The 27020-nt window shown below is 41.0% G+C and overlaps 1 protein-coding gene across 1 annotated transcript in view; it reads right to left on the reverse strand.

Moving 5' to 3' along the window:
- LOC117502739 (neurexin-3b-like) overlaps positions 1–27020 on the reverse strand; it is a 460000-nt gene that overhangs the window by 130007 nt on the left and 302973 nt on the right. The window contains 1 exon segment of the mRNA XM_034161843.1: positions 15351–15532. Within this exon segment, the coding sequence (XP_034017734.1) occupies positions 15351–15532 (182 nt within the window).

Genomic DNA, 27020 nt, shown 5'->3' on the forward strand with positions numbered 1-27020 from the left:
AGGACGAGGAGGACCTGGCAGGTGGATTTTGGGAATGTGTTTGTGTGCAGGCTGCACCTCAATCAATACCAAATCCCTCTGATCTTTCATTAAGGTGCTCATCACACACTGTCTCCTCTCGCCACATCAGAGCGCTTGGAACAAGGCAAATCGGGACAATTATAAATTGACGCCAGTGCTGGCTGAGGGGAGGATGAAGATATGAGATGTCTCTGTTTAAAGGGCTGGTCTTACTTGGATTTTATTTCTGCATCCTGACAAATCCTCATTCCTGGAGGGGGAGCTCAGTGAATCAGCTCAGGGAGGTCATCATACCAAAATATCAGAAGTGCAAGATTAAACGGGTAAAAACTGTTTCTGACTGGGGTTTTGTGCAAAATATCCTCAAAGTCTCGTCTTCTGCAAGATCAACTTGGGACACGTCCATTCTGGATTCCAGCTGACTCTGAGATGTGCCTGCTGAGTCAGTCTGACCCGTGTTCCAATCACCAACACAGTGTGTGTGTGAAAGAGGGAGACGCCCCTGACTTTGAAGAGGGGTGTGACAAGTTTCAACTCCACTCGGTGCAACAAAACAGGGGTGTGGTTAGGTTAGGGTGCATCATCTCAGTACATACTGGCCATTTTTGACTATTATCTAGTCTATACTTATCTAGACTCTCAATTTTAAGTCCTGTATGTCCTATATGGGTCTGAGGCCCACTGGTGCTTTTTTCCAGAATCTATAGAACAAAGAAGATAAGAGTTTGCAATACTTCCTGGATGTGACATCAGTACTTTTTACTTCTTCAGACAAGGTCGGTAGCTATTTACAGCTCGATGAACTAAGACAATACAGATGAAGTGTCTTATCTGTGGACGTGACTGGGAATCTTACACAGGTCTACATGTTGGACATCCAACTCCTACCTCACTGAGCTACGTGCTCAGCATTAATAATTGACAACCTGTTATTTAGTCATTAACACACATCATTAGCTTGCAAATGCTCTGAACAAGCCTTATGTGCTTGCTAGCTCAGTCCCAAGTCCTATCTGGCCCTGATTCCTATTTAAGCTGGTTTCTTATCTCTGGATTCTGCAGCGTGAAGCAAGTCAGACTCTACAAAGTCGCCTGGACGTGATGCCAATCTGACATAGGTTACTTCCCCAGCCAAGGCTGGTACCCATTTACAGTTAGGTGGACTGGGGTGCAGATTAAGTGTCTTGTTCAAGGACACAGGCAGGTAGCATGAGCAGGATTCAAACCCAGATTTACATATTGGCAGGCTAGTAAATTATCCACTACTTGTTCAAGATTAGCTCATCTAGATCAGTCAGCAAACAGTTATCAGACTGGGCTTGACCCACACACATCTCAGAAGAAGAACCGTAAGAGAGGTGGAACTTGAAATGCAACATGGACCTAGTACCACTGGAACATTCAAACTGTGACTCCAGTAGATTCTAGGAAGAACATCTGAGGTGTCTCTCCAGAACACTGGTAAGAGCTTTTGACTATTAATCTTACTCTGTTTCTTTCTGTCCAAGCTGTCTCCTGGTAGACCATCTCTTTGCACATCATCTGTCATATCTCAAGTCATGATCAAGCTCCTGTCATCCACCTCATCGCACCCCTTCCAAAATAAGATCATCCACCGTCACACATACACACAGACTACTGGGGGAGGCCACTTAGATGGATGGTGGACCGGATTGGTCTTGGGGACCAGCAGGGTCCAGTTCCAATCCTACCTACCTGGATAACTGAGAAGTTGCATCAACACACACACAGACTCTGCACAGTTTGTCTTTTTCTTGTGTGTCTGGTTGAGTTTCAGAATGACTTTGGCCTACGGTGCTACTCAGTCTGCATGCACAGTCATCATGAAGAACCACGGACACAGAAGCGCAAGTGCAGTCCATCTTATAGCCAGCTGAACTTTCATGGTGATGTGACCCTGGAGTTGTGTTGGAGGTGCAGCTGAATTCAAACATCTGACCTGACAGCGATCAACACAATCTAACCTTCCACATGGAAACAACAGTATTGCTGTGGCAATACAACAGAACAAAAAGATAGGCAGGAGAAAGTGACGAGGGAAAACGCTTGTAGCAGGGAGCGGGAGGGAGGGAGGGAGGTGGCGTCACAGCCAGAGAGAGGCAACACATAATTTGGAATTCTGAGCCAACGTGCTTGTGTGCCGAGACCTATCTGAGCCATGTTTGTCTCTGATCCTGATCTGAATTCTAAACTACCCACAGCTTTCCTTTTCTATCCCCAGCTCCTTTCCTCCCCGCCCCTTCTCATTCCCCTTTTCACTCGAGAGCTTGTATTTGTTCTACTTTGGGATGTACAAGATGCTCCACTGTCCCTCTTTCATCTCTTCCTTCTGTCTCTTCGTCACCGTGAGAATGGGATTCATGTCCTACCATGAAACTGTGAAAACACGAGCTGCCCCCAGAGGGGAGGCTGAACGCGTGCAAACTAGGCAGCGACAGGCGCGCCGTTTGTTGTTTCTTATTAAATTTTTCATCTTAATCCATGAAATATACATCAGTGAGGCCGGGGCGAAGGCCACAGACCACATGGGCACGTTGGATTATCGCTACACTGTTTGTCCAGCTTGATCGGTTATGACTTGCTGCTCTGCTTGGAGTTGGGAAGGTGATGCGTGTACATGCTTGTCAGGGGCCATCTATTATAAAGTGCCTCTTCTTGACAGAAGTGACTGACAGGCACACAGCCCTGAACAGCCCTCCCACCTCGTTTGGAGTGTCAGCGTCGGCGTGCTGTGGAGTGCTGGAAAAGCACGCGACTCTGGAAACGCTGCTGCAATAAACACACATTATTATGTACATGGTCAAAGTGTAGGAGGGAGTGAGAGATGGCGACATGAAGAGGAAGCGTACTCGTGTTACTTGTTTGCGTTTACCCATGCATGGCAAAACACCAAGGCCCAAAAAAGGCTTTCAGTGTAAAGTGCATTTATGTGCATCTGCTCTTCTCTTTCGGTGCCTTCAGTCAAAGCGAAGGTGCCTGCCAAAGCTGTTAATTATTAATAACCACAGGCTCGGCATTCTCAGCCTCCTCCTTTGATTATTCTCTGTCATCTGACAAGCATCTGAAACAATACCGGATTACTAGTGCGCCACATATTTCTAAATAAACGGCGTCTTTCCTCCATAATGTGTAAAGTGCCGCAGTGTGAACAGAGATAAAAAAAAAACCCCAACAAAAAACAAACAAAAAAACATCTCAATTGTTTTGCAGGTGGTATCTGATGACCTCCAGGCACCGTTTCTCAACAAAAATGCACACGTGTACAGTGTGCCGAAGTGTAAGGTCTCATTTACGCACAATGTTAACATCCCCGATCCGGTTGTTAAGTGTGATGTAACGCATCATGTGATTTTCAACTTCCAGCTCCAAACAAAAAAGGCGCACTGTCATTAACATTGAGAACTGCACTGAGACAATCTGATCAGGCTGCACTTACACCGCTGCACACAGACAACAGCATTAACATCGCAACATAAAACTCTCCTGGATATATTAAATGGGTTTTTAAACATTGATACTGCGTTTGTTTTATGTAAAATGTCAGACGCTCAGGTCGTTTCTCCGTTATTTTTAGTGGGAGTTGCTGTGAGCTGCGATCGCTTCCTGTTCATGTCGTTCGGGGGGAAAGTGAAGTTTGCACTTTAACGTCCTGTTTATTGTAATAAATAATTTTTTATTAACAAAAAAAAATGTATATTTAACCTGTGTATAATAAAATATGTAAAGTAAAAGAAAAAAAAAGTTTTATTAAGTGTTCTGACCATAGAACCAGATGAATGCGGTTAACGGAGGTGGAGGTGAAGAAGGGAGGGACAGAGGTTTGCATACAATGTAAACACAAACTAAACTTAAACTGTAAATCCTTAAAAGGATCAAACAGACATAACTTTAATTGTAAACTTGGAGGTCTTTGGACCCAGAAACAGATTTATCACGTGATGCGTTACGTCAGCGCTTAACAACCAGATTTGTGTCTATTTTCTGAAAACTTGTGGTTATGGACAAAACCGAGCAATATCACCAAAAATCATGGAGAGAGTCCAATATAGACCCTGAAGCCCGTTGGCGCCAGTGCTTATCTTCAGATTCCGTAGCATCAAGTGCATGAGTGACTACTCCCCTTGGACGGGACACCAGACTGACGCAGGTTACTTCCCTAGCTGAGGTCAGTACCCTTTTACAGCTGGGTGGACTGAGACAATACACATTAAACATCTTGTCCAAGATTGCCGAGAGGTAGCATCTCTCGAGCTAGCACCTCACGAGCGGGATTCAAACCCAGGTTTACAGATTGGCACTCAGCAACCTGCTCCACACCTTTGGGGGCAGCGTATCCAAATTTCAAGGGGGAAGACCAAACTAAAATCAAGAGTACACAAAGAAGGCCATCACCAATGGCAACAAGAGACTACAGTTTTACATATGATCTTGTATATAATGAGCACACAGTATTATTTTGACTTCCTCTGCCGTAGCCATGTTTGATGTTGTCAGAATCTTTCAAGACATTTTCGCAGTGATATCCGCATCAATGAAAAGGGCACGTAAAAGTATGTGTGCGCCTCTTTAGATGTATGGATAGATTTTTTTGCACGTAAATGGAGCATAAATGGGCCTTAGAGTGAGGTCTTCAGACTTTTCACTGGATATCATGTCAGAGCTGATTTGACTGGACAGTTTGAAAGTGGGTGGGGCATAGTGAACCCTGGAGGACTATCGGACTTCCCCCACCTCAATCAACTCCACATTTTGACAAGCTTCTACTATGCAAACAAACTCAACCACTTTCACAAATTAAATTAATATTTTCCAACTGCCACCCAAATACATAATCTTCAAATACGCCCTGCACTGCATCCAAATATACATCTTTGAACAATAATATTGTTTATTTATTGTGACCTACTTTGACTGACAGTGAAGTATTAAATCCTATGTAGGTGCTGAGGCCCATCAGCTTGGTGCTTATCCAAGGATTCAGTAATGTGAAGATAATGAAAATGACTCCTTCAAGACTGTATACAATATGATATACCTAACAGAAAAATCCAGTTTTAAGGGTATATTTACAACATATGCTATAAATATCATGAAGCACTCTGGTTTTGTATTATGCTTAAACCAAAGACAATCTGCACACTTAAAAACAAAGACTAATCTTTTGTGATTAACTTTTTTCAACAACAAAAAGCATTAATGGTTGACCTCACACACTCCGGCCAACTCACCATCTAGTGGCTCATATTCCAGTTAAACCCAGCCCACTGTGAAAAGTTATTATACGGACCGCCAGGGACAATACATCAGTAATAAAGGGGCAAGATATATTAACCCCATCATGAGGAATCTGCAGAAATGCCAAAAATCTTGTAATGACTATATTTTTCCTTTTTGTTTAGTTAAATAATAATCAGAAGTTTAAATAATGTAATCTGATGTGTCAGCTGGAAAATCAGAATCATAAAACAGTGAAGATATAAATAACTCCACTGTTTAGAGCCACGGTTATTTATCAACAAATTTGCAATAATGCTGACTGCGTGTACTGCATACAACAAGTTGTGAAAACAGCTGCAAGGTATATTTTTCCAGCTCTTTATTTCCACAGGGAGACTCAAATGTGGGAGGTAAGGAAATACAAAGTCAAATAAGAAGCTGTAATGTTATCAGAGGCCATGAGCCATAACCACGATAATATCTATCTTTCTCTGGCGAGGTAGGGTAACTTGATAGAAGCAATACATTCCTGGCTGTATACGCGCTGATGCACACAGGTACACATCAAACATCTTATATTAGGTCTGTCAGAGGGAGGAGGAGTGAAGGGGAGCGACAGCCAGGGGAGGAGGGAGGATGAAAAAATAGACACGGTTAGAAAAATCTGATGGCTGGGAAGAGACACTGTGCATAAAAATACAATACTACTAAATACAAGAGAAGAATACAGTCGTGTAGGCTACGTAACACCTTTATCCTTATTTAGACACTCATCTCCACATCTTGTGTTTGAATGTCTGCACTTGTCTGCACTTAGGTTTCCAATTATCCAACAGTAGCACCTTTCCTCCTAATGAATTAGCATGATGGGAAATCTCAAGTGGCCAAAGCAATTTCATGTGCAAGAGTTCCTTTAGAAAAGTGAAAGTCTGATGGGCTGTTAATGCATGTAAAACACTCAGTCTCCGAGGTATAGAAAAACATGTTGGACATAGTTAAATCAGAAGATAGTAATGTGTGAAAAACAAAACCACATCTTTAAAAAAGCCCTTTTTCCCACAATATAAACACAAATGCGTATGCGACCAGAATGACCGTTTTATGTCAGTGCAGTTGTAACATGCTATTTACCAGTACAGATTATCTTTACTCAGTGATTGCAGAAATTCAAACAAATCTTCAATAAATTCAACAAATACAATGTAGTTCTATGTGATGCCAACATGTTTTTCAATGCATGCCATCAAATAGTGACTTATCTTTTTTTTTTTAGCCTGACATGGAAAGTACCCCTCTGCATCAAGTTTGTTTATGAGAAGTATTGCTCTTCTTATTGTTTTACTGCCTTTTTAGTTCTGATTGTGGTTAGTTTAAGAGTTACAGGTTACAGGGGTAGTTTACTTGAAGGTATCATCATAATAGAGACATGACACTGTCATAACTGTTACATGACACAGTCGTGAAGGTGTCATAACCTTTATGTCAATGTCATAAACATTTATGACTGCTGTCATTAAGTTTCATTCAGTTTTTATAATGACAAGTTGACATTTTTTGAGTTGTTTTGATTATAACAACCTGACTTTAATCAAAGTGACATGACCAGAAGTTGTCGTCGGTCTTTTTTTGGTCTTCAGTTGTATGCCAACAGCAGTCATAAATGTTTATGACATTGACATAAGGTTTATGACACCTTCATGACTGTGCCAAGTTACAGTTATGACAGTATCATGTCACTATTATGACGATACCTTCAAGTAAAGTGTTACCGTTTACTCTCACCCAAAAAAGTAAGACAGTTTCTGCTCATGCAGAAAATCAGTTTTCAAGCCCACCATACATGTTTGAGCCAAAGTCATAATGATTGGGCAGCCTTTCTCAAAAAGTGGTCCACGGACCACTGGTGAGTGACCCCTAGTGGTCCATGAGTATATTGGTAAAATATCACATTTTAAATCAATATAATGTTCTAACTTAAAGGTTTTTCTAAACTGTTTAAAACAACCCAAAGTTGAATAGATCATAACATGTACAGGGTGACCCCCCCCAAAAAGAACAGAAACCATAAAAATTGTAATAAATCCTACAAAGACTTAAACTGTACGATCATTCCTCAAAGTTTCAGTTATCTTGGTCGATTTGCATAAAAGTCGTGCTCTTTCAAAATTATGCTCCAATTGGTATGATTTGTTGGTGAAAAAGGCCTCCAGGTAAAATGTCTTTTCCTTGGTTGACCAAGACATGTTAGGGAAGATGATTGGGACAATGGTCTGCAAATTATTATTGGTCAAGTGGTCCTTGGTCTGAAAATATTTGAGAAACACTCTCATATGGGAACTTTTTTGGTGCTACATAGCATCAATACATGGTTCCCATTCAACCAGTTAGTCGACCCACCAAACCTCCATCAGCAACTCTGTAAAAAACTACTGCATATTCAGCTGTGACATTACCAGTGAACCTCCTATTTTTGGCCAAGGTGGCATGTTTTAACATAATAAGGTGCAGCTATTGTTTTATATGTTAGTTTAAATAGAAATGTTGAGACAGCAGGACATCTTTGGGGCTTCTTCAGGCAGGAAAACGTAAAGTAGACCTTTTGTTTGCATGCCATTTATTAAATCTTGTTGCTAATCATAGCGGCTTGGTGACCACTAAGACCACTAAATCATGTTCACACATGGATCATCAAAAATCACGTCATTTATTACAAATTTCCAATCCTGCCTTTACAAAGACTGTAGTACCTCTTCATATAATCATGAAGGTTAATGTAACAAACATTCCTGTTGGTTACATTTTTATTTTTAAATCATGCTCTTTATCTTAATTCTGGCAAATTGAGTTTGTAATAATGTTGCATAAAGTGTCTCATAGTTTAAAGTTATCTGTTGGGAGACGCTCGCCTGCAATAGTCACAAAGTCATTATCTTGTCAGGTGTCTTGTTGCCGTTTTCTCTCTTAATTAGAAAGCAGAAGAGCTGCCAGATGTGAAACCTGATGGAGCACACGCAGCATCGCTTTGTGTCTGACTTTAAACCGTCACCTACAACAGATGCGAGTTCATTGTGGCTCGGTGGCGTTACGATGAACAAAGCTACAGCTGTCCTCACGTTAAAACGGCGTAAATTACACGAGAAGGACTAAAGCAGCAACTCTGATCCTGGACCTTCTTCCTCTGTCTTGTCTCTGTGTACTTTGGAGTATCAATTTAAACACTAAAAACGGGAAGAAACAGAAAAATAAAAGACCACTGGCTTCTCAGATAATAGCGGTATTCAGGTACAGAATGTGTATCAGCAAATTTCAGTATTCGTGGAAAGAAATCCTTTGCAGTAGAAGCAAGCACTTATCTTTTAATGCAGCATTATTCCGGATACCTTTCCACTGTCGAACACACATTTAGATTTTCTCAGAGATTGGCAAGTCAAACCGATAATAACCCAGTCACAAGGTTATATTTTCACACAAAAAGAAACTGCTGCAGATTTTTAATATCTGCACAATTTTTTCTGACAGTTAGCAGAATGCAGCATTTAATAAAATTCACTATCAGTAGCACATTTATCACTGCAGTAACGTTACGCCTAAACCTTCTGTTCCTTTAAGTACGGACCTTTCTTATGATCGGGGCAAGTAAAATGAAATGAGTCTGCGAGAAAGTAATTTCAGGCAGCCAAGTGGAGTCACACTGTTTAGTTCACTCACTCACTCATCTTCAACTGCTTCATCCAATTAAGGGTCATGGGGGCGGGGGGGGGGGGGGGGTGTTTGGAGCCTATTCCAGAAGTCATAGGGCGTGAGGTGGGGTACACCCTGGACAGGACGCCAGTTGGGGAGAACATGCAAACTCCACACGGAAAGGCCACATGTGGGAATCGATCCCATGACCTTTTTGCTGTGAGAAACAGTACTAACCACTAAGCCACCGTGCTGCCCCTGTTCAGTACAATTCAATTTAATTCAGTTTATTTATATAATATCAAATCACAACATAAGTTGCCCCAAGGCACTTCATAAGGGTAAGATCTAACCTTACCAACCCTCCTGAGCAAACACGTTGGTGACAGTGGTAAGGAAAAACTCCCCCCTGCATGTTTTGAGGAAGAAACCTCAAGCAGACCAGACTCAGCGGGGCGACCCACTGCTTTGACCATTCTAACAGTAACAGAGATCAACTAAAAAGTATAACGAAGAACTATCAAACATACAAATCAGGAATAAAGCAAAAGCCCAGATTTAGATTTAGATTGCTTTCCAAATTGAGGGCCCCCTTGTGATCAATGAAGGTACTGCAGGTGGGGCATGAGACAACATTAAAAATAAATCAATAAATTTTTTTTAAATGTTGTAATAAAGTTTTAAATTACCCCAAAATATTAATGATTATTTTTAAGTAATAAAATAAAGCCATGGGATTTACATTACATGCTATTCCTCATTTATCTGACCTACTTTAACATAATATACAGTATAATGTATGTATGTGTAAATACTTCATGTTTGTCTTGTGTCAATCAAAACCTCCATCCTCCTGCACGTTTAGACTCATCAAAAACTCTACATCACAAATGTCCATGATCGTTATTGCTTTTTCAAACTGTGACTTTTAGCGACAATGCTGCACTCTCCGTATCTAGAACCACGCAGCGGTTTGACTGTTTCAAGTCATCGTGGAATGATGTTCGTCTCCATCATGTGCACGTATCAAATGAACTCATAAGTTCCGGCAGAAAAAAAAAAATCCTGCGCTCATCTCAGCAAATGATCTAAATTGCCCCTCAGATTTCAAAACAAGCATGCAGTTGTTCTTAGCAGTTAAAATGTAAACACTACAATCAGCATTTTAATTCATGATTGCCAAACAAGCCGTAAGCTAATCACAGAGAGGAGAGAAGGGATAATGAAGAACACCAGAGACAGCGAGAAAAATGGAGGGAGAGAGGGAGGGAAGAGATTAGCCTGGGCCTCTAAATGCCTGCATTCTTCATCAAATTTTTTTCTGTCAAACAATAAGACATCCAGAGTGTAAGTCAAATGATGACATTCATCTTTCCGCAGTGAAGTTCTTAAAAACACATACACACATAAAAAAGTCAAATATTTCAATGGAAAACACATCATGATGGAGAACAGCCTCCAGACTAACTGCAGCAAAAGGGATTTGAATGCAGGTTGTAAGACACATACAGACAATTGTTGATCCGTTTGTCTCTTGATTTGACTGGATTCGATTTATGTCTATTGAAGATAGCACCAGCATCATAAACATAAATAGACATACAGTCCATCCGGAAAGAGCTTATATACTTATGTACATGTGATTTCTTTGTTTTTTTTAAAAATTTTTAATAAGCTTGCAAAAATCTAAAAAAAACAACAAAAAAAAACCCCCTTTTTTTCACATTGTCATTATGGGGTATTGTGTGTGGAATTTTGAGGGGAAAAATGAATTTCATGCATTATGGAATAATGGTGTAACATAACAAAATGTGGAAAAAGTGAAGTACTGTGAACATTACACTTATAATATAATAACATAATCATGTTGATCTGGCAACAAATTTCTATTCTCGAGAAAGTGTTCAACATCCTGTTTCACGATTTATTAATTTGGAAGACGTGTAACTGAGCTGGGGATATCATCCCAGATTTTAGCACCATGATAACTGAAATTATTCTGAGCTAGACCCCAAACATAAGGCAAGACAACACTGTGTTCTGAGGTACATAGATGGTATTGGTGTACATCCCTAGATATGGTAAATTCTTCACACATACATATGTATATGGCTCACAATATGCTAAACCGTTATATTCATACCGTTATACTTCATGAATGTGTTTATTAAATATGGATTGTTGAATAGAAATGTTTGTTATTGTTAACACTAATGTAACTAATGTATATATAGTATGCATAATTTGAGTGTATTTCGTTGCTCATAAAATAAAGAAAAATTGAAAAGATGTTTGGAAAATCCACTTTTTTTCATCACATATTATAACACGATTGGACCTCACTTATTCAACCAGGTCATACTTTTTCAAACCAACCTCAAGGCAATTGCATTGTGCGTTAGTCAATAGAAAACCCATGAAATTAAACATTAAAAGTAAATAAAAGGCCCTTGAGTCAATTTTAAGCACAAAACAATTAAATTAAATATGACCCTTGCAGATGTTACACCGTCTGTCAAAACCAAGTGGGAGATATAGATGGTTAAAAGTCACATAAACTATAGCTAACATTTACACTTAGATGGGCATTCTACTTTGAAATATGTATTCTCCAATATACATTGTCAATTTGTATAAAAGATACGCGTATTAAGAAATTATAACAAGTTGAAAACAACCTGAGAATTGTCTGTCAAAAATAACATCCACAAGGGTCCATACTCTTACTAATTTCACTTTTCCATAATGGAAAAGTGACATTTTCAAAGTTAATAGTTAATGAGTTATCTTGAGCTTTGTGGTTTATGAAAGAAATATATGTGTACTACAGTTTCAAACTAGTTTGCAATAAAAACACGTAACTTGAAAAATTTACCTTTGTGTTACACTTTCCTAACAGTTTAGCATATTGTGAGCCATATATGACTAACATCCAGCTGGTTTACTCAATCATATACACTTAAAAGATCTATCCTGTCTAGTTCTACATATCCATTGTGGGTCCACCTCAGGAATTTGTTCTGGGCCACCCATAGTTTAGATTTACACATTTTACGCAGACTGCGGTTGCAGGAAGATGCTGCATAATCAAACTGAACATGTGCTAAAGCTGAGTATAGTAACGTTCTAGACATTTACTCTACAATGCATAAGATGAGAAGTGCACAGTAAAGATATTTTACTGCATCTATCTCTGTGCTAGTGAGCTGATTCTCAAGTAGCAAGCTAATAATGTCAAAGGCTAAGGTAATAGCTGTGGGCATGTTCAGACCTTTGGTTCCATGTATATTCAGAATTGAAAGGCGTGACACCTTTGACCTTTTCCCCCAGTTAATCATTAAACACAAATTGCTGACACAGAGGACCTGATGTCTCATTAGGTGTTGTTATCTCTGACACTTTTGAGAGGCCCAGACTGGAGAAAATCTCTATTATTACTGTTACTATGGAATCATTTTGGGAAGATGAGCTGTCCACCTGTTTTCTTAAACCTGTCCGGGGTCGGGTTTATCAGGAAACAGGTTAACAAATCAAATTACGCCAGATATCATTTTCTGAAGTTATGCCCCCCAGATGCTCCTAGGGGATTCTGAAGTGTTCCCACGCCAGGTGGGATATGTGATATAATCCCTACTGCATGTTTTGGGAATATCACAATGGTGACAACAAATTTGAGTTAATTAAAACGTTTCAACAAGATGAAATCCAAGAAGTGTCCTGAGCCAAAGTTGGAACGACTTCAAATACGACCATCAGGTACGATTGTGTGGCATTTGAAAGTGTTGATCTTCATCTCAACCACATCACAATCTTCTGCAAACCATCACAACTGCCCTCCCAAGGCTACAAAGCAGATGTAGACTGGATGAACAAACATCTGGAAATCTTTCATGAATCTTACCGGATTGAACAGCCAGATAAGTGAAATCTGCATCGTTCCTCATGAACATGAGGTTCAAACAGGGTTTGGGGTCGTGGTGTGCTGAATAATAGCTGCAGAACCTTGTATTACACAGTAATTGGGGCGGCTCCACCTGCAGGTGGTGGGGCGTTATTTGGGTGTGCTGAAAATTTTAAAAGTCGAAAGTCTTTTTCCTGCATTCTAAGACAATCTGGGAAGCTAAATACTGACTTTATGCAAGACCTTTCCCCACAGTGGCATCTAGATCTGTAATAATAAATGTTAATTGTAAATAACTGGGCTATTCCAGTTTAATCCCAAATACAAAATTGGGGCACGCTTTGAAGCATCGTAGTAATGTCTTGATCCATCTTTGCCAATCTTGAACAAACTTGGTATACATAGTAGTCACAGGCATCATCGGTACCACCTTGAAACTTGTTTGATCTCGCACCATTGGGGTAAAAATTTGAACCTAAAGCAGCATTTGTTGCGGATTTTGTTCAGAGTTGAACAGCTCAAGCTTCTTTCTATCATTTTCAGATGGGTTGCCAGGTCTGCACATTATAAGTCAGCCAGTTGCCAAGTCTGCACTTTACAAGGCAGCCACTTGCCAGGTCTGCACTCTACAAGGCAGCCACTTGCCAGGTCTGCACTCTACAAGGCAGCCACTTGCCAGGTCTGCACTCTACAAGACAACCAGTTACCAGGTCTGCACTTTATAAGACAGCCTGTCAGGAAGCAAGCTGGATTAAGCTGTTTCAACCAGTTTTTCCCACTTCTTTTTGGATCTTGAGCAATCATAGTAGAACAGCATCCTGTGGAATAGGGGTGTAAAAGGATCAACTCATATCCACTTAATCCCCTAGTTGCTTAATTCTGGTGTGCAGTGAATGCCTTATATGGCAGCACCCTGACATTGGGGGTGAATGTGAGACATTACTGTAAAGCTCTTTGCGCATCTGATGCAGATGGAAAAGCGCTATATAAATTTACCATTTTTACCATTTAGTTAAAACAAGGGTTAAGTTTATCAAATCAAATTGGACATTTGTGTAAGGTTGAATTAGGCACTTCCTGTTAACTTGCAGCGTAAAGATCACCAATTCCCACTGTGTTCATGATAAACAATACTGTAATTGATTTCAAAAATTGCTACGTACAGTGATTTTTTTTTTTTTTTTTGCAAAGTTTGTTTGTAGTTTAAGGGCACAACAGTTGTAAATATGAAATGAAATCCAGCATGTTCTAACCAGCACCCAGCTGTCAATAACTGCACAAAGTTCAGCCACTTCTGTGAATTGATGAAATATCCAGTTGCTTATTCTATTAATAAATTTATTAGCACCATGAGGCTGAAGGGATGAAAACATTCGCCGCCCAACGACTATAGCAGCCAAATCAGAAGAGCTGCTCTGCCTGGTTAGATACGCTGTGATATCTAAAGGCAGAATTATAAATGCATCCATTTCCCTTCCTTCAATTACTCAGTCAGTCTGGCACGTGGGGGGGGAACCTTGCCTTAATGTGCTGTTCTCGCTCGCTACTGTACATCTCTATCATTCTGCCACATAAACGCGCACATGTACACTTTATTCTGTGAAAGGCAGTCAGAAACAGTGTGTTGTTGGCTCTGGTCTCTGTGGAGCAGATGGTTGCTTTTCTGCACCACATGGCCAGAGCTCAGGAGATGAGGGGAGCTCTTTAAGAACAAGACTGCTTTCAATCTGGTGTTGCAACTGTAGCGCCTCCTCCTCATCGGCAGATTTGTATTTTTTTTTGCAGCACGTCTCCACACCTGCACCGCAGTGATTTGATGCTCTGCATTCATGGAGCTACTGTTGATTATTATGGAAATACAAATGTAAATGAGTCAAACACAAGGTCAGAGAGTGATGCTGTTAAGATGCTGTGTGGATGTGCAATTTGACTGGCCAAGAACTCCGACTCACAGCCCCCATTTCTATCGTGTTTTCCAACATGTGGGAATGCAGTGCATATGTATGGGGAGCTGCATTTATTATTCATGCCAAGAGTCAGTTTGAATGTAGTGAAGAAGAAGCAGGGTAATTCAAGTGGGGGGCAGCGGGGGTGATGGTGGTGATGGTGGGGACTTAGAGTAGTAGAGTGAGCAATCTCCTTTTTTTCACTTTTATGGATTGGCACCATTTGTATAATTCATTTGCAGCACGACTGTGGCCTTAAGACAGCAAGGTGTTAAACTTGAGGAACGATTCAGAGATCTGTTTGTCGCCATCATTTTGAGTGATTATGCTTGCGTTCGTAAAAGTATAAACGTGACCTCAACTATCAGTGGCATTAAGATGACCTGTGACACGTGAATATTCACTAATGGAGCAAACGTTCCTCATCTTGCAACTCATGAAAAACTCTGGGTTGAGGTGAATTATGGTAAAATTAATTGAGAAGTGTTCCAAATTTTTCCTGTGACCAATCCCTGAGTCGGCTGAATATTTCTTCAAAGTTCATGTTCAGCATGGGGACTTACAATGTGGAGCATGATGTAGTCACCCAGACGTGGGGCGCTGTCAATGCGAACCAGGACGCCATCCTTGATAGTTGTGCTGAAGCCTACAGCCAGTCTGTCCGTCCGTGTGCTTGGCCTCTCGTTACTGGGCCACGTGTACGTGATCAGGCCTCCTCCTTTACCGAAGATGTAGGTCGTGCCAGCTGTTGGAATAGGAAGAAAAAATAGATTTGGTGTTGAAAAACAGAAACTAAAAAGGGGATTCAATCAGATATCAGATTCTAGAACCATTGGGATATATATATATATATATATATATATATATATATATATATATATATATATATATATATATATATATATATATATACACACACATTAACAAACCAACCAACTGAACCACTTTACCCTTGAATTGAATTAAACTTTACTGTGACATAGAAGAGAGACAATGTCACACGGTACAATGAAATTCTTATTCTGCCAACAACATGAGACATGATTTCAAAATAAACAGAAACTACTGAAGGAAAAAACCACCAAAGTATTATTTAAAACAGCAATTGATGAGAATACTTCAGATGTAAAACTATGTAAAAAGCAAAAAGAGTAAGAGTGCAAGTGTAAATTAATAAATAATTCAGTGCACGCTCTGCACGAACAGTGTCTTGAAAAAGTATCCAGTCCCTTGGTATTCCACACATTTAAATTTGTTTATGTCATTTCAAATATAAAATGTAATTCAGGCTTCTTGATATTAAAACTTTTAAAATTAACCCCCTTACATTCAAAGTTAAAGCAAATCTCTACAACTTGATATAAATTAAATAAAAATATAAAAGCTAAGATGATTGGTTACATAATGGGCCCCTTTGCTATAACATACATAAATCATTGGTTTTATTGCCAGTTTACTTCAGACAAGTCAGGGGATGGATACATGTACATTTCCAAGTCACTGAATATGTCTTGGAAAAAATGTGCACAGTTCAAGTTTTACATTTTGCATCACCATTTGTACAGCCTCATGATAAAGTGGTATAGAGGAGGAATTTCTTAAAAATAAGACTTGAAAGTTCAGCTATAATTTGCCAGAAGGTACATCTGAGATTCAAGCATAAATAAAAATCAATAAAATCTGTACATGGTCATTGAATCCTTGATGTACATGGTGGATCCTAGATCTCTGGACATAAATAGAAATAAACATTTCTGTGGTCTGTAGATTTGATGTGTTTTGTAGAAAAAAATCCTTCTCTGCTTCACTCCATGATGAAACTAAGAGTGGTTACTCAAAAATGCAAAACTTGCACTGTGCACAATTTCTGCAATCACAGCCACAGAAGCTTATAACTTTTGTCTGGATGTCTTTGTGGCTTCCCTCACTCGTCTCCTTCTTGTACTGTCAGTTTTTGAGAACTGCCTCTAGACAGAGTTACCATACAGTACTATACTGTTTGCATTTATTAAAGACTGATGCAAATTAAGTCCAAGACATATTTAGTGACTTGCAAATGTACATGTATCCATCCCCTGACTTGTCTGGTGAAAACTGGCAATAAAACTAGTTATTTACATGTGTTGTACCAAAGCAGACCATCGCTTATGCAACTCATCTCAGCTTTGATATTCTTATTTAGTTGATATCAAGTTGTAGATATTTGCTTTGAATTTGAGTTTAAGGAGGACAATTTTATACATTTTAATTCTGAGAAGCCTGAATTACTGTATGACATGGCATAAACAAATTAAAATGTGTAAAATCGCAAAGGGATGAATACTTTTTCAGTGCACTGTGTATGATTGCAATAAGGTATTTTGCCCTTCATACATAGGGAGATGCTACAACAACACAACAATCCAATGGGTTTAATCCATACTAACTTGAAACTGTTTGAGTTAAAAATGTTCTGACACTGAAGCTGACCTTTCAAGGTAACCCAAGATCAAAGTTCAAGTGATGAACAGAAAGGTGATATATGGCTTCATATTACTGTTTAATAGTAACCAAAGGGGTATCTTTTAGTTCCTCAAAATATCTATTTTACTGAAAATATTCCCATACATAAGAACTAGGGCCAAATTACAACCTTGACCTGTGACTTCTCATGGTGATATATTTTTGTCTATATTTTTGAAAATATTCCACCAACTTTGGGTCAAATCAGACCAAAACTTATTTTGTTCACACACAAATGGATGGATGAACTCACAACACTGAAAACAATACCCCTGCATGCACCAACCTCCCCGCTCCTGCAAAGAAATGGTTTTGAGTTCTATTTTTTTTTTCTTAAATATTATTCAGCCCTGCCACCCTTGGAGAGAATTCAGCAGTTCCCCTGATGCCACCTATGACCTATCCAGCTTTGAGGTATAGGCCCTTTCCAGGGAATAACTTCCAGAATGGTCAGAATCACATAAGCCTTCAAATTGTCATGGTCTATATTTGAGACCTGCAACCAAAGAGCAACAGCTTGCACAACAAAAGAGAGAGAATGGGAAAAAGTTGAAGACCCTTATTCAGGTTTAATTTGATACACGTGGTGCAGAAAACAGGGTTTTGATACCTGTGGCAGTGAAGAATATAAAAGCTTATTACATCAGCCAATACGTAACACTGTGCTAGTTTATTGCTTTTGATTGGATGATGCTTGGGGGCAGCACGTTAGCCTAAGCGGTTCATACACTTGTCTACCAATGAGCACATCTGGACCTGCATCAGGAAGAGTATCCAAAACAAAAATTGTGCCAATCAACACACAAATCCATATCAGACTTGCTGTGGTGATTCCGAACAAAACGAGAGAAGCCAAAAGATCAATCTTGGCTTCCAGTTCCGTAAAAGATGCTCGTAAAATTCCTTTTTTTTGGGGGGGGGGGGGGGGGGGGGACCTCATGTTTCTTGAATGGTTGCAGGGTCTGATTCCACCATCTGAATATTCCATGAGGTTCTTCAGTATGAAAGTACTGATCCTTGAGCTTCTTAGCTGTTTAGGCAAAGATAATAGAGAGATCAAATGGCCCAGAGTGGATAGACTTTTGGGGAAATCAGTATGGGAGACAAAGCAGGCTCCTGCAGCCTAAGGGTACTAGAAAGCATTTGGCCCACCTCAAAGGCTGACGGGGGAAATTCTTATGAAGACTTTTGCATCTGTGTTTTAATTTTTCCATCTCAGTCTTCTCTCCTCTTGCCTTTTTCCCTCCTCACACCCGCCTCCCCTCCCCAGCCACCTCACTCCCTGCCTCTATCTTTTACGTTCACTTCCTCTCAGAGTCACCTGAACATCTGTTTGGCCTTATGATGGGTGCCCAGCTGTCTTGCTGTTTCCCCTATGAAGCAGCCAACAATCTGCTCTGTGGTCTGCAATACCCTGGAGACTGCGAGAACATATGGAAGAGGGAGAGGCAGCGCACGCGAGAGAGACTCAGTCGACCAGATGAGTGTTGCAATTTGCCTTCAGACACACAAACAGATCTGCATTTTGCACACCTTAATACACCTCAGGTGTCAGCAATGCAAACCACCAACGAAGGTCGTGTGTGTGACATGAAAAATATGTAACCTACTGAAGCATCCTGAGCCTCCAACAATTGCTGTACCTTGTAACTAATAACCGCGTACGCCTGGTTAAACACAGATGCCTCACTTTGACGGTGCATTCGTTGCCGAAATCACACAGTAAAATCCCTCGATTGTTCAATGACGTCCCGAACAACCGAGGTTGATGCGCATGTCATGTATCACCTGCTTCAAACAGCACATTTCCTCCGTGGCATTGTGTCTGCTGAAAACAAGGCGTTCGTGCCGTCACAGCGGCAGACAGCAGCCTGCAGCCAGGTTGCACCGGATCTGGCCCCGCTGTCTCCCCAACTCAAAGTTCCGCCTTGTCAAAAGAGTTCTGGCAGACTTGGGATCAGTTTCCCAGACAAGCAAGCAAATTTCGCCCATCTCATCTAACGTGTGCTCGCTTTCTTTTTTTCTGCAGGGGATGACGAGGATAAGCAGCAAAGATACAAGAACCCCGGGGAGCCAATTATCACATCGAGGAGATTTGCGTAGTGTTTCAAGAAGACAATGTTCAGGCGTGAAGAGCACACAAACTAACACATATATACACACACACACACGCTGATAGAGACACAAGTGCACATCATGTTGCACGAGTATGCCGACAACACTATGCCTTCTCACATACAGTCACACAAGTGGGTGATCATCTACACAAGTACAGAGAAGAGAGAGAACCTGAGATTGACAAGACGCAGCACACGTCCTGACCACCCCGCTGCGACCAGACTGCACGGCCGACTTTTTTTTACCCAACGAGAAAGTCCACTCTTACTTTTATTGCTTGCAAAACTATAAAATGCTTCCTTCTGATAAGATGAGAAATGAATAAGAAGATGCTGCGGGGATGTTAGCAGTAGTAGAATCCTAGCAGCCAGGCTATCAAGATCATGAACGGATAACATCAGTGCCGAGCTAGAAAAAGCAATTTCTTGACCACCAAACCTTACAGCTCAAATGTACACGTAAGGACGACCGACTTAATTGAATAAAAGCAATTTTAGACTAATGAGATGAAAGTGTGAAATGAGAATGGCACATCTGAAACACTTTACATCTTCTTTAGCCCCAAGACGATGTCTAATCAACAGTCCTTCTGGAAAATTAAAAATGAGCTTCATTGGTGACAGAAAGTCAACGCAATCCTCAGGCTTTCACCGCTTTCCTTCATAGTGACTGAATTCTCTTTTATAAGGTGTTTGGTTTTACAGAGGCACTGTGCATAAAGCTGTTAACATATAGGCATTGACCTTTAAAGGCAAAGAAAGTTTTTCAGGAATAAAGAGACAAAAATTAAAGATGATGATGACGATGGTGATGATGATACAAATGCTGAGGTGGATGTGTAAAAGTTTGACCTGTGAGCCAACCATATCTCCTAAAAGTAACCATCCATCTGCCTCAGTCTGGGGTTTATGTGGGTATACCACTGATTTCCTCCAGGTATCTTTAAGTAACATTTAATGTGACACAAAGAGATTCCTGCAGCACCTGGAGACACCTGGTATCAAAGATATCCAGTGGTCTTCATTGGCGTTCGTGTCTCTTAACCACAGAGCTTGATGTTGATAAACGTGTGGGGCTGCCCTCAGTTCAGGTCTGGGAGCATGCACTGATGCAATGTGTCAACACATCTACCACACCACAGAACCACACTGGGTCCTGGAGAGCAGTCTCCCAGGCAGACAACCGGTCCACCGTTCTTTAAAGACTTGAACCTTTATTCTTTTGCTCAGGTATCAGCATCGCTGGACACCTCTGTCTAGGGACATCATGAGTCCATAAGCTCTACCAAGGAGTCCCTTAACCTCAAAGGCTGATGACCCACAGTTGTGAAAGTCATTGTCATGAATCTCTCCACAAATTCAACATTTTCACCACAAATAGCTGATTTGATCTTATTCTTGACCTGGAACAACTGCCCTGATCAACTAAAAATAAAACGTTCAACCTATAACCTGTGTCTTTTAGAGCTATGAAGCTGTAGTGAAAAGCCAACTGCAGGGAAAATATCATCAAACAAATCTACACTTTACTGTGTGGCACGTTATTACTGTGGATCAGAATGAACTTTCATCTCCATCTCTGAATTATCAAATCTAGTCATGACTTATAGGAAAGAGAGAGAAAACGTATGATATAACTGTACAACATGGATCATCACTGATTTAAGAGGTAAGCCATTGTTGATTGGGGCCGTTCTGAATTAAATAAATAATAATAACAATGTGACTGAACACAGCAACAATGTGACTGAGCATAGCAAAAATGTAAATGAGCATAGCAACACTGTGACTGAGCATAGCGACACTGTGACTGAGCATAGCGACAATGTGACTGAGCATAGCGACAATGTGACTGAGCATAGCGACACTGACTGAGCATAGCAACACTGTGACTGAGCATAGCAACACTGTGACTAAGCATAGTGACACAGACTGAGCATAGCAACAATGTGACTGAGCATAGCGACACTGACTGAGCATAGCAACACTGTGACTGAGCATAGCAACACTGTGACTAAGCATAGTGACACAGACTGAGCATAGCGACAATGTGACTGAGCATAGCGACACTGACTGAGCATAGCAACACTGTGACTGAGCATAGCAACACTGTGACTAAGCATAGCAACACTGTGACTGAGCATAGTGACACAGACTGAGCATAGCAACAATGTGACTGAGCATAGCAACAATGTGACTGAGGATAGCAACAATGTGAATGAGCACAGCAATAGTGACTGAGCATAGCAGCACTGTGACTGAGCATAGCAACACTGACTGAGCATAGCAACAATGTGACTGAGCATAGCAACAATGTGACTGAGCACAGTGGCACTGTGACTGAGCATAGCAACACTGTGACTAAGCATAGCAACACTGTGACTGAGCATAGCAACACTGTGATTGAGCATAGCAACACTGTGACTAAGTATAGCAACAATGTGACTGAGCATAGCAACACTGTGATTGAGCAAAGCAACACGGTGACTGAGCATAGCAGCAATGTGACTGAGCATAGCAACAATGTGACTGAGCATAGCAACACTGTGATTGAGCAAAACAACACGGTGACTGAGCATAGCAACACTGTGACTAAGCATAGCAACACTGTGACTGAGCATAGTGACACAGACTGAGCATAGCAACAATGTGACTGAGCATAGCAACAATGTGACTGAGGATAGCAACAATGTGAATGAGCACAGCAATAGTGACTGAGCATAGCAGCACTGTGACTGAGCATAGCAACAATGTGACTGAGCATAGCAACAATGTGACTGAGCATAGCAACAATGTGACTGAGCACAGTGGCACTGTGACTGAGCATAGCAACACTGTGACTAAGCATAGCAACACTGTGACTGAGCATAGCAACACTGTGATTGAGCATAGCAACACTGTGACTAAGTATAGCAACAATGTGACTGAGCATAGCAACGCTGTGATTGAGCAAAGCAACACGGTGACTGAGCATAGCAGCAATGTGACTGAGCATAGCAACAATGTGACTGAGCATAGCAACAATGTGACTGAGCATAGCAACACTGTGATTGAGCAAAACAACACGGTGACTGAGCATAGCAGCAATGTGACTAAGCATAGCAACACTGTGACTTAGCATAGCAACAATGTGACTGAGCATAGTAACACTGTGATTGAGCATAGCAACAATGTGACTGAGTATAGTGTCACTGCGACTGAGCATAGCAAGAATGTGACTGAGCACAGCAATAGTGTGACTTGGCATAGTAACACTGTGACTGAGCATAGCAGCAATGTGACTGAGCATCATGACACTGTGACGTAGCATAGCAACATTGTGACTGAGCATAGCGACACTGTGAATTAGCATAGCAACACTGTGACTTCACCTAGCAACAATGTGACTGAGTATAGCAACAATGGGACTGAGCACAGCAATGCAGATTTTGTTATAAGTGACAACAACAGGAACCTTGCGTTGAAATATGTAAAACAATTTTAAAAATATTTTACAAGAAAAGATACAATCACTTAGACTTCTGCCTGAACAGTATAACACTGCAATATGTGTCATTTTGAAAAATTTACAGAAGTGCAAAATCTCTCCATGCACGCTTAGTGGTAATAGTAGTAGCAGTAGAAATAATAATAACAATAACATGGCCATTCTCATTTAATTTTAAGCTGCAAGATGAACACAAAGCCACTAAAAAACACCTTTAAAATGTGTATATCCTGTTTAGATGTGGTATGAAGGCACCAGACTAATGCATCTTTCTCCAGTGCACTGATTCATTGCATTTGCATTGTGCCTCCGTTTAGTGACAAACTGTAGCTGAGAGACCAGGTCAAAGCCTCGGCCTCTATTTCGAAGAGGTCCCCTGAGGTGTGGGAGAGCAGACGAAAGGTCAGGACACCTGTCTGCAGAACAGAACTACGTCCCGTCCTTCAGGCCCCATGCGACCCAACTCAACTGGAAAAATGAAAAAATAAATAAATAAGAGCACCAATTTTTCACAAGGACTGAGGAATAACGGAAGGTCACTCATTTTAATCCTCTTGTCCAGCCGGAAAATTCAGGTTGGAGCAAATAAAACTACTCGTCCTTTTACAGCTCTACCGCTGAGGTGCTTTCAAGCTGGGGCAACCCAATACTCCAGTGGATCTGAGCTGATGCCAAAGAACAGTCATCCTTGTCAGCGCTCAGATGTGCATGGAACCATGGGAGTGTGCAACATGTCTCAGGAAGCAACACTGAAATGTCAGGAAGTGTTGGAAACACTTTACAACCAACATCACCGTATCAAGTAAGTAAATAAATACATAAAAACTGGTTTGTGAAAACTGTGATCTGTCATTTTTGTGACTGCTTTAAACAGAAATAATGGCTCGCTGCTAGCCACACCCACTCTCTCTGAAGTGGCATGGCTGCCATGAGTCCAAAAGTCTAGTCAAGTCAAGTTTTCTGAAGAGTAGCGTTGAAGTTCAACCCGGGGCATTTCTAGATCCACATAACACCCGACCAATCCACAAAAGGGCAAAAGCGGTGGAGGATGGACAAACCTGCATGACCTGGGCGAGACAAAAGAATGACGCACGAATACACCCACCTACCTCGAAGTTATCAAGCCAGCTAAGGCTAACAAGCTAGGTAACCTTCAGTTTGGATGTTCGATTAGCGTATATTTTTACAGACTGGCAATGTGGTTCTCATAACAGTTGGTTTTGGTGTGACTATTAAAAACGATGATCAACTGTGGCAACATCAGTGTCGCTAATGCCATCAAGCCATAGATACCCGCTAATTAATGCCAAAACAGAGTTAGATTAAAATTGCACTCAACGGAAATACTGGAACGCGGACTTCTTTGGATGACCCATTAGTAGAATTAACCATAACCAAAAGCTACATTATCTCACATATTTGTAATAAAATGCTCAGAAAGGACAAACATAGTTGAGTCCACAGCAGCGAGTGACCACCCGTTAGAGGAGGTCATCACTAGCTGTGTGGGTGTTTGTTTCCAGCGCACTGGGTGACACACACAGTAACCGCACTACTAATAATTCAGAACTTTATCGCATAATATATAAAAATTCACTCCCTGTATGGCTGTCATGGACGAGGACTAATACAATGTAGAAATGTTTATTTCTGCTGTAAATTTGGACATTTTAACATGTGCTTCCTTGACGATTGACCTGCCTTTGGAGCCAGCCTCAAGTGGCCATTCAAAGCACCTTAGGCTGCCGTTTGGCTATTTCGAGCCTAAACATTCCAACAATGAGGTTTCTCCAAGCACAGACACACAATGTTTAAGACACAACTTACAACATATTTAATGTTACCTATAGCGAGGCAACAGCTATGTCTATGAATGTGCACCCACAGTAAATTCAAGTAGCTGCAATGTTGAACGTCTGTTATAACTGGTAATTAGTTGCAGGTTTTTGCACCACGTTGCCATAAAGCACTCGGTTTAGACGCAGCTGGTGGAACAGCTACAGTACAAATGATAGTGTCTGTCCAACCGCAGAGGCTGCAGGGAGGCAGCGGTCAACAGCTTTTCTGGAAGCGTGCATGTATGTTTGGCACAACCAGATACCTATTAACATCCAACTCACACAACTACAACAGGTAAATGCTCTAAATTGGCTTTGTGTGCCATTGCATGCACACAAAATCCCCGTGCATTCAGCATAGAAATGAATGTGAACTTGCCCGTGCACACTTCCTCTCCCTTCCTTTCTCCTTGGTGCGTGTTGTTTATGTGCTTTTATGTCTTTCCCCTTGTTATCTCTTGGGCTTTCTGCAGCACTGGCACACCAGGGGATGGAAAAAAGAAGACAAACATGGTTTGATGTGGTCAAATATTCTGCCATCGGAGAATGAGGAAAAAGAAAGAGAAGCCTTAAAAAAATCTTGAGAAAGTGAGATGCAAAATGTAATTGCCTCCTCAATCGCAGTCACACAAAAAAAGAAAAACACACCATCACAATGCTTTTTTCCTGCTGCGCTTCATACACAAGGGATTATTAGACTTGCTGTCCTTCACACAACTACAATAAAGAATTACTGACAGAGCAATCGAATTGGGAGATACTGAGGTGTATAATCACCAGGATTCATCTCAATTTTACAATCTCTTATCATTTCATAATTCAGACATTCAACTGTTGCTTTTTCCCCTCTGGGACAGTATGAGGGACACAAGTGACAAATCCTTTCTTTGTCTGGCGCTTGTCTCACTCTTGCACCTGGTCCTTTTAGCAGCACTTTTAGTGAAAAGTACACCACAGATGACCACTGTGTTTTTCCACGACTCAGAAATGATGAAGAATTCAAGAACATTTCAATATTGTGCCAAAATTGAGATAGTTTAATTGGATTTGCACAAGGACATGCAATAATATGACACCAGTCACAGGAACACTGTCATCCACATCGGCACCAGTGATTCGAGGAAGTGCCGTCGTCGTGGCAATTTGTCCCTCAGTGGTGAGGAAGATCATCTCTTGATTGATTCCCAGTTGGGATGGTGGAAGCAGTGAAAATCTACATCAGAGTGGATTTAGAGATGCCTGTGCATGGGTTTGTTGAATGTGGGAATGTTGTTGCACACCAATAAAAACATAGTCCTTGATAGGTCCTAAGCCTGGTCCGATGGCTGGGAAACCCCAGACAATCAGGGTCTGAGGACCTGCTGAGCCTTCGTCCGCCTTCACAGCCTCTGGGTTACAAGCTGTCACCTCCTCTACCTGATCCACCGTTGAGGACTTCTTCTTTCACCAGAGGCCCCATTAGTTGTCTCATGTTCAGGATTCCTGTTGGGTCCTCATGATTATTGTACCAGCTACAGAGCACACAAGGTCCCCACCGTATTTCACACCAGCAGGTAGTCACCTACTTGACCCGTTCCCAAGTGTCACAATGCAGACGAGTGGTTGGATTTTGACAGTAGCTCAGAAAACCAATCAGCCTTTATGGCAAGTTAACATCTTTAAATAGGTGCCTGTCACCATTTTGTAAAGACAAGGCCTTTTAGTTTAGCTTAGTCAATAACTGGCTCTCTGTCTCAGGTCACTGTGGCTTGCAGATGCTAAATGGTCTTCTCCAGTAAGGTGAAGACCGTCCGGCATCTTATCTAGGAATACAGACAGAGTTTTACAGCAGGAGTGAAACTAGGAAGTTAAAACAGGCCATGGAGCAGATGATTGGAGAGCCTGCCTGGTTGGTTGTTAATGTGGGTCTGGAGTCTATTCGCTTAGTGGATAATTTGAGTCCAGAAAACCACGATGGTATTCATGTACAGGACCACATTTTTTACAAAGACGGAGAAATAATGGAAGGTTGGTCGTATGAATCCTCTTGACCAGCCAGAAAAATTCAGATTGGAGCAAATGAACCCACCTGTCCTTTCATGGTGACGTTGGGGTGCTTTTTAAGCTGAGACAAGCAGAATATTCCAGTGCAACTGATCTGACACCAAAGAACAGATGTCCTTGTCATCACTGAGATGTGCACAGAACTGCGGGAGTGTGCATGCATCGTAGAAACTAACTTTGAAATGGTCGCACATAAATGTGGGTCAACAAAATGTTGGAAACCCCTCAAATTAATCACACCACTCT

The sequence above is a fragment of the Thalassophryne amazonica genome, chromosome 21 (assembly GCF_902500255.1).
Source record: "Thalassophryne amazonica chromosome 21, fThaAma1.1, whole genome shotgun sequence".
Taxonomy (NCBI): domain Eukaryota; kingdom Metazoa; phylum Chordata; class Actinopteri; order Batrachoidiformes; family Batrachoididae; genus Thalassophryne; species Thalassophryne amazonica.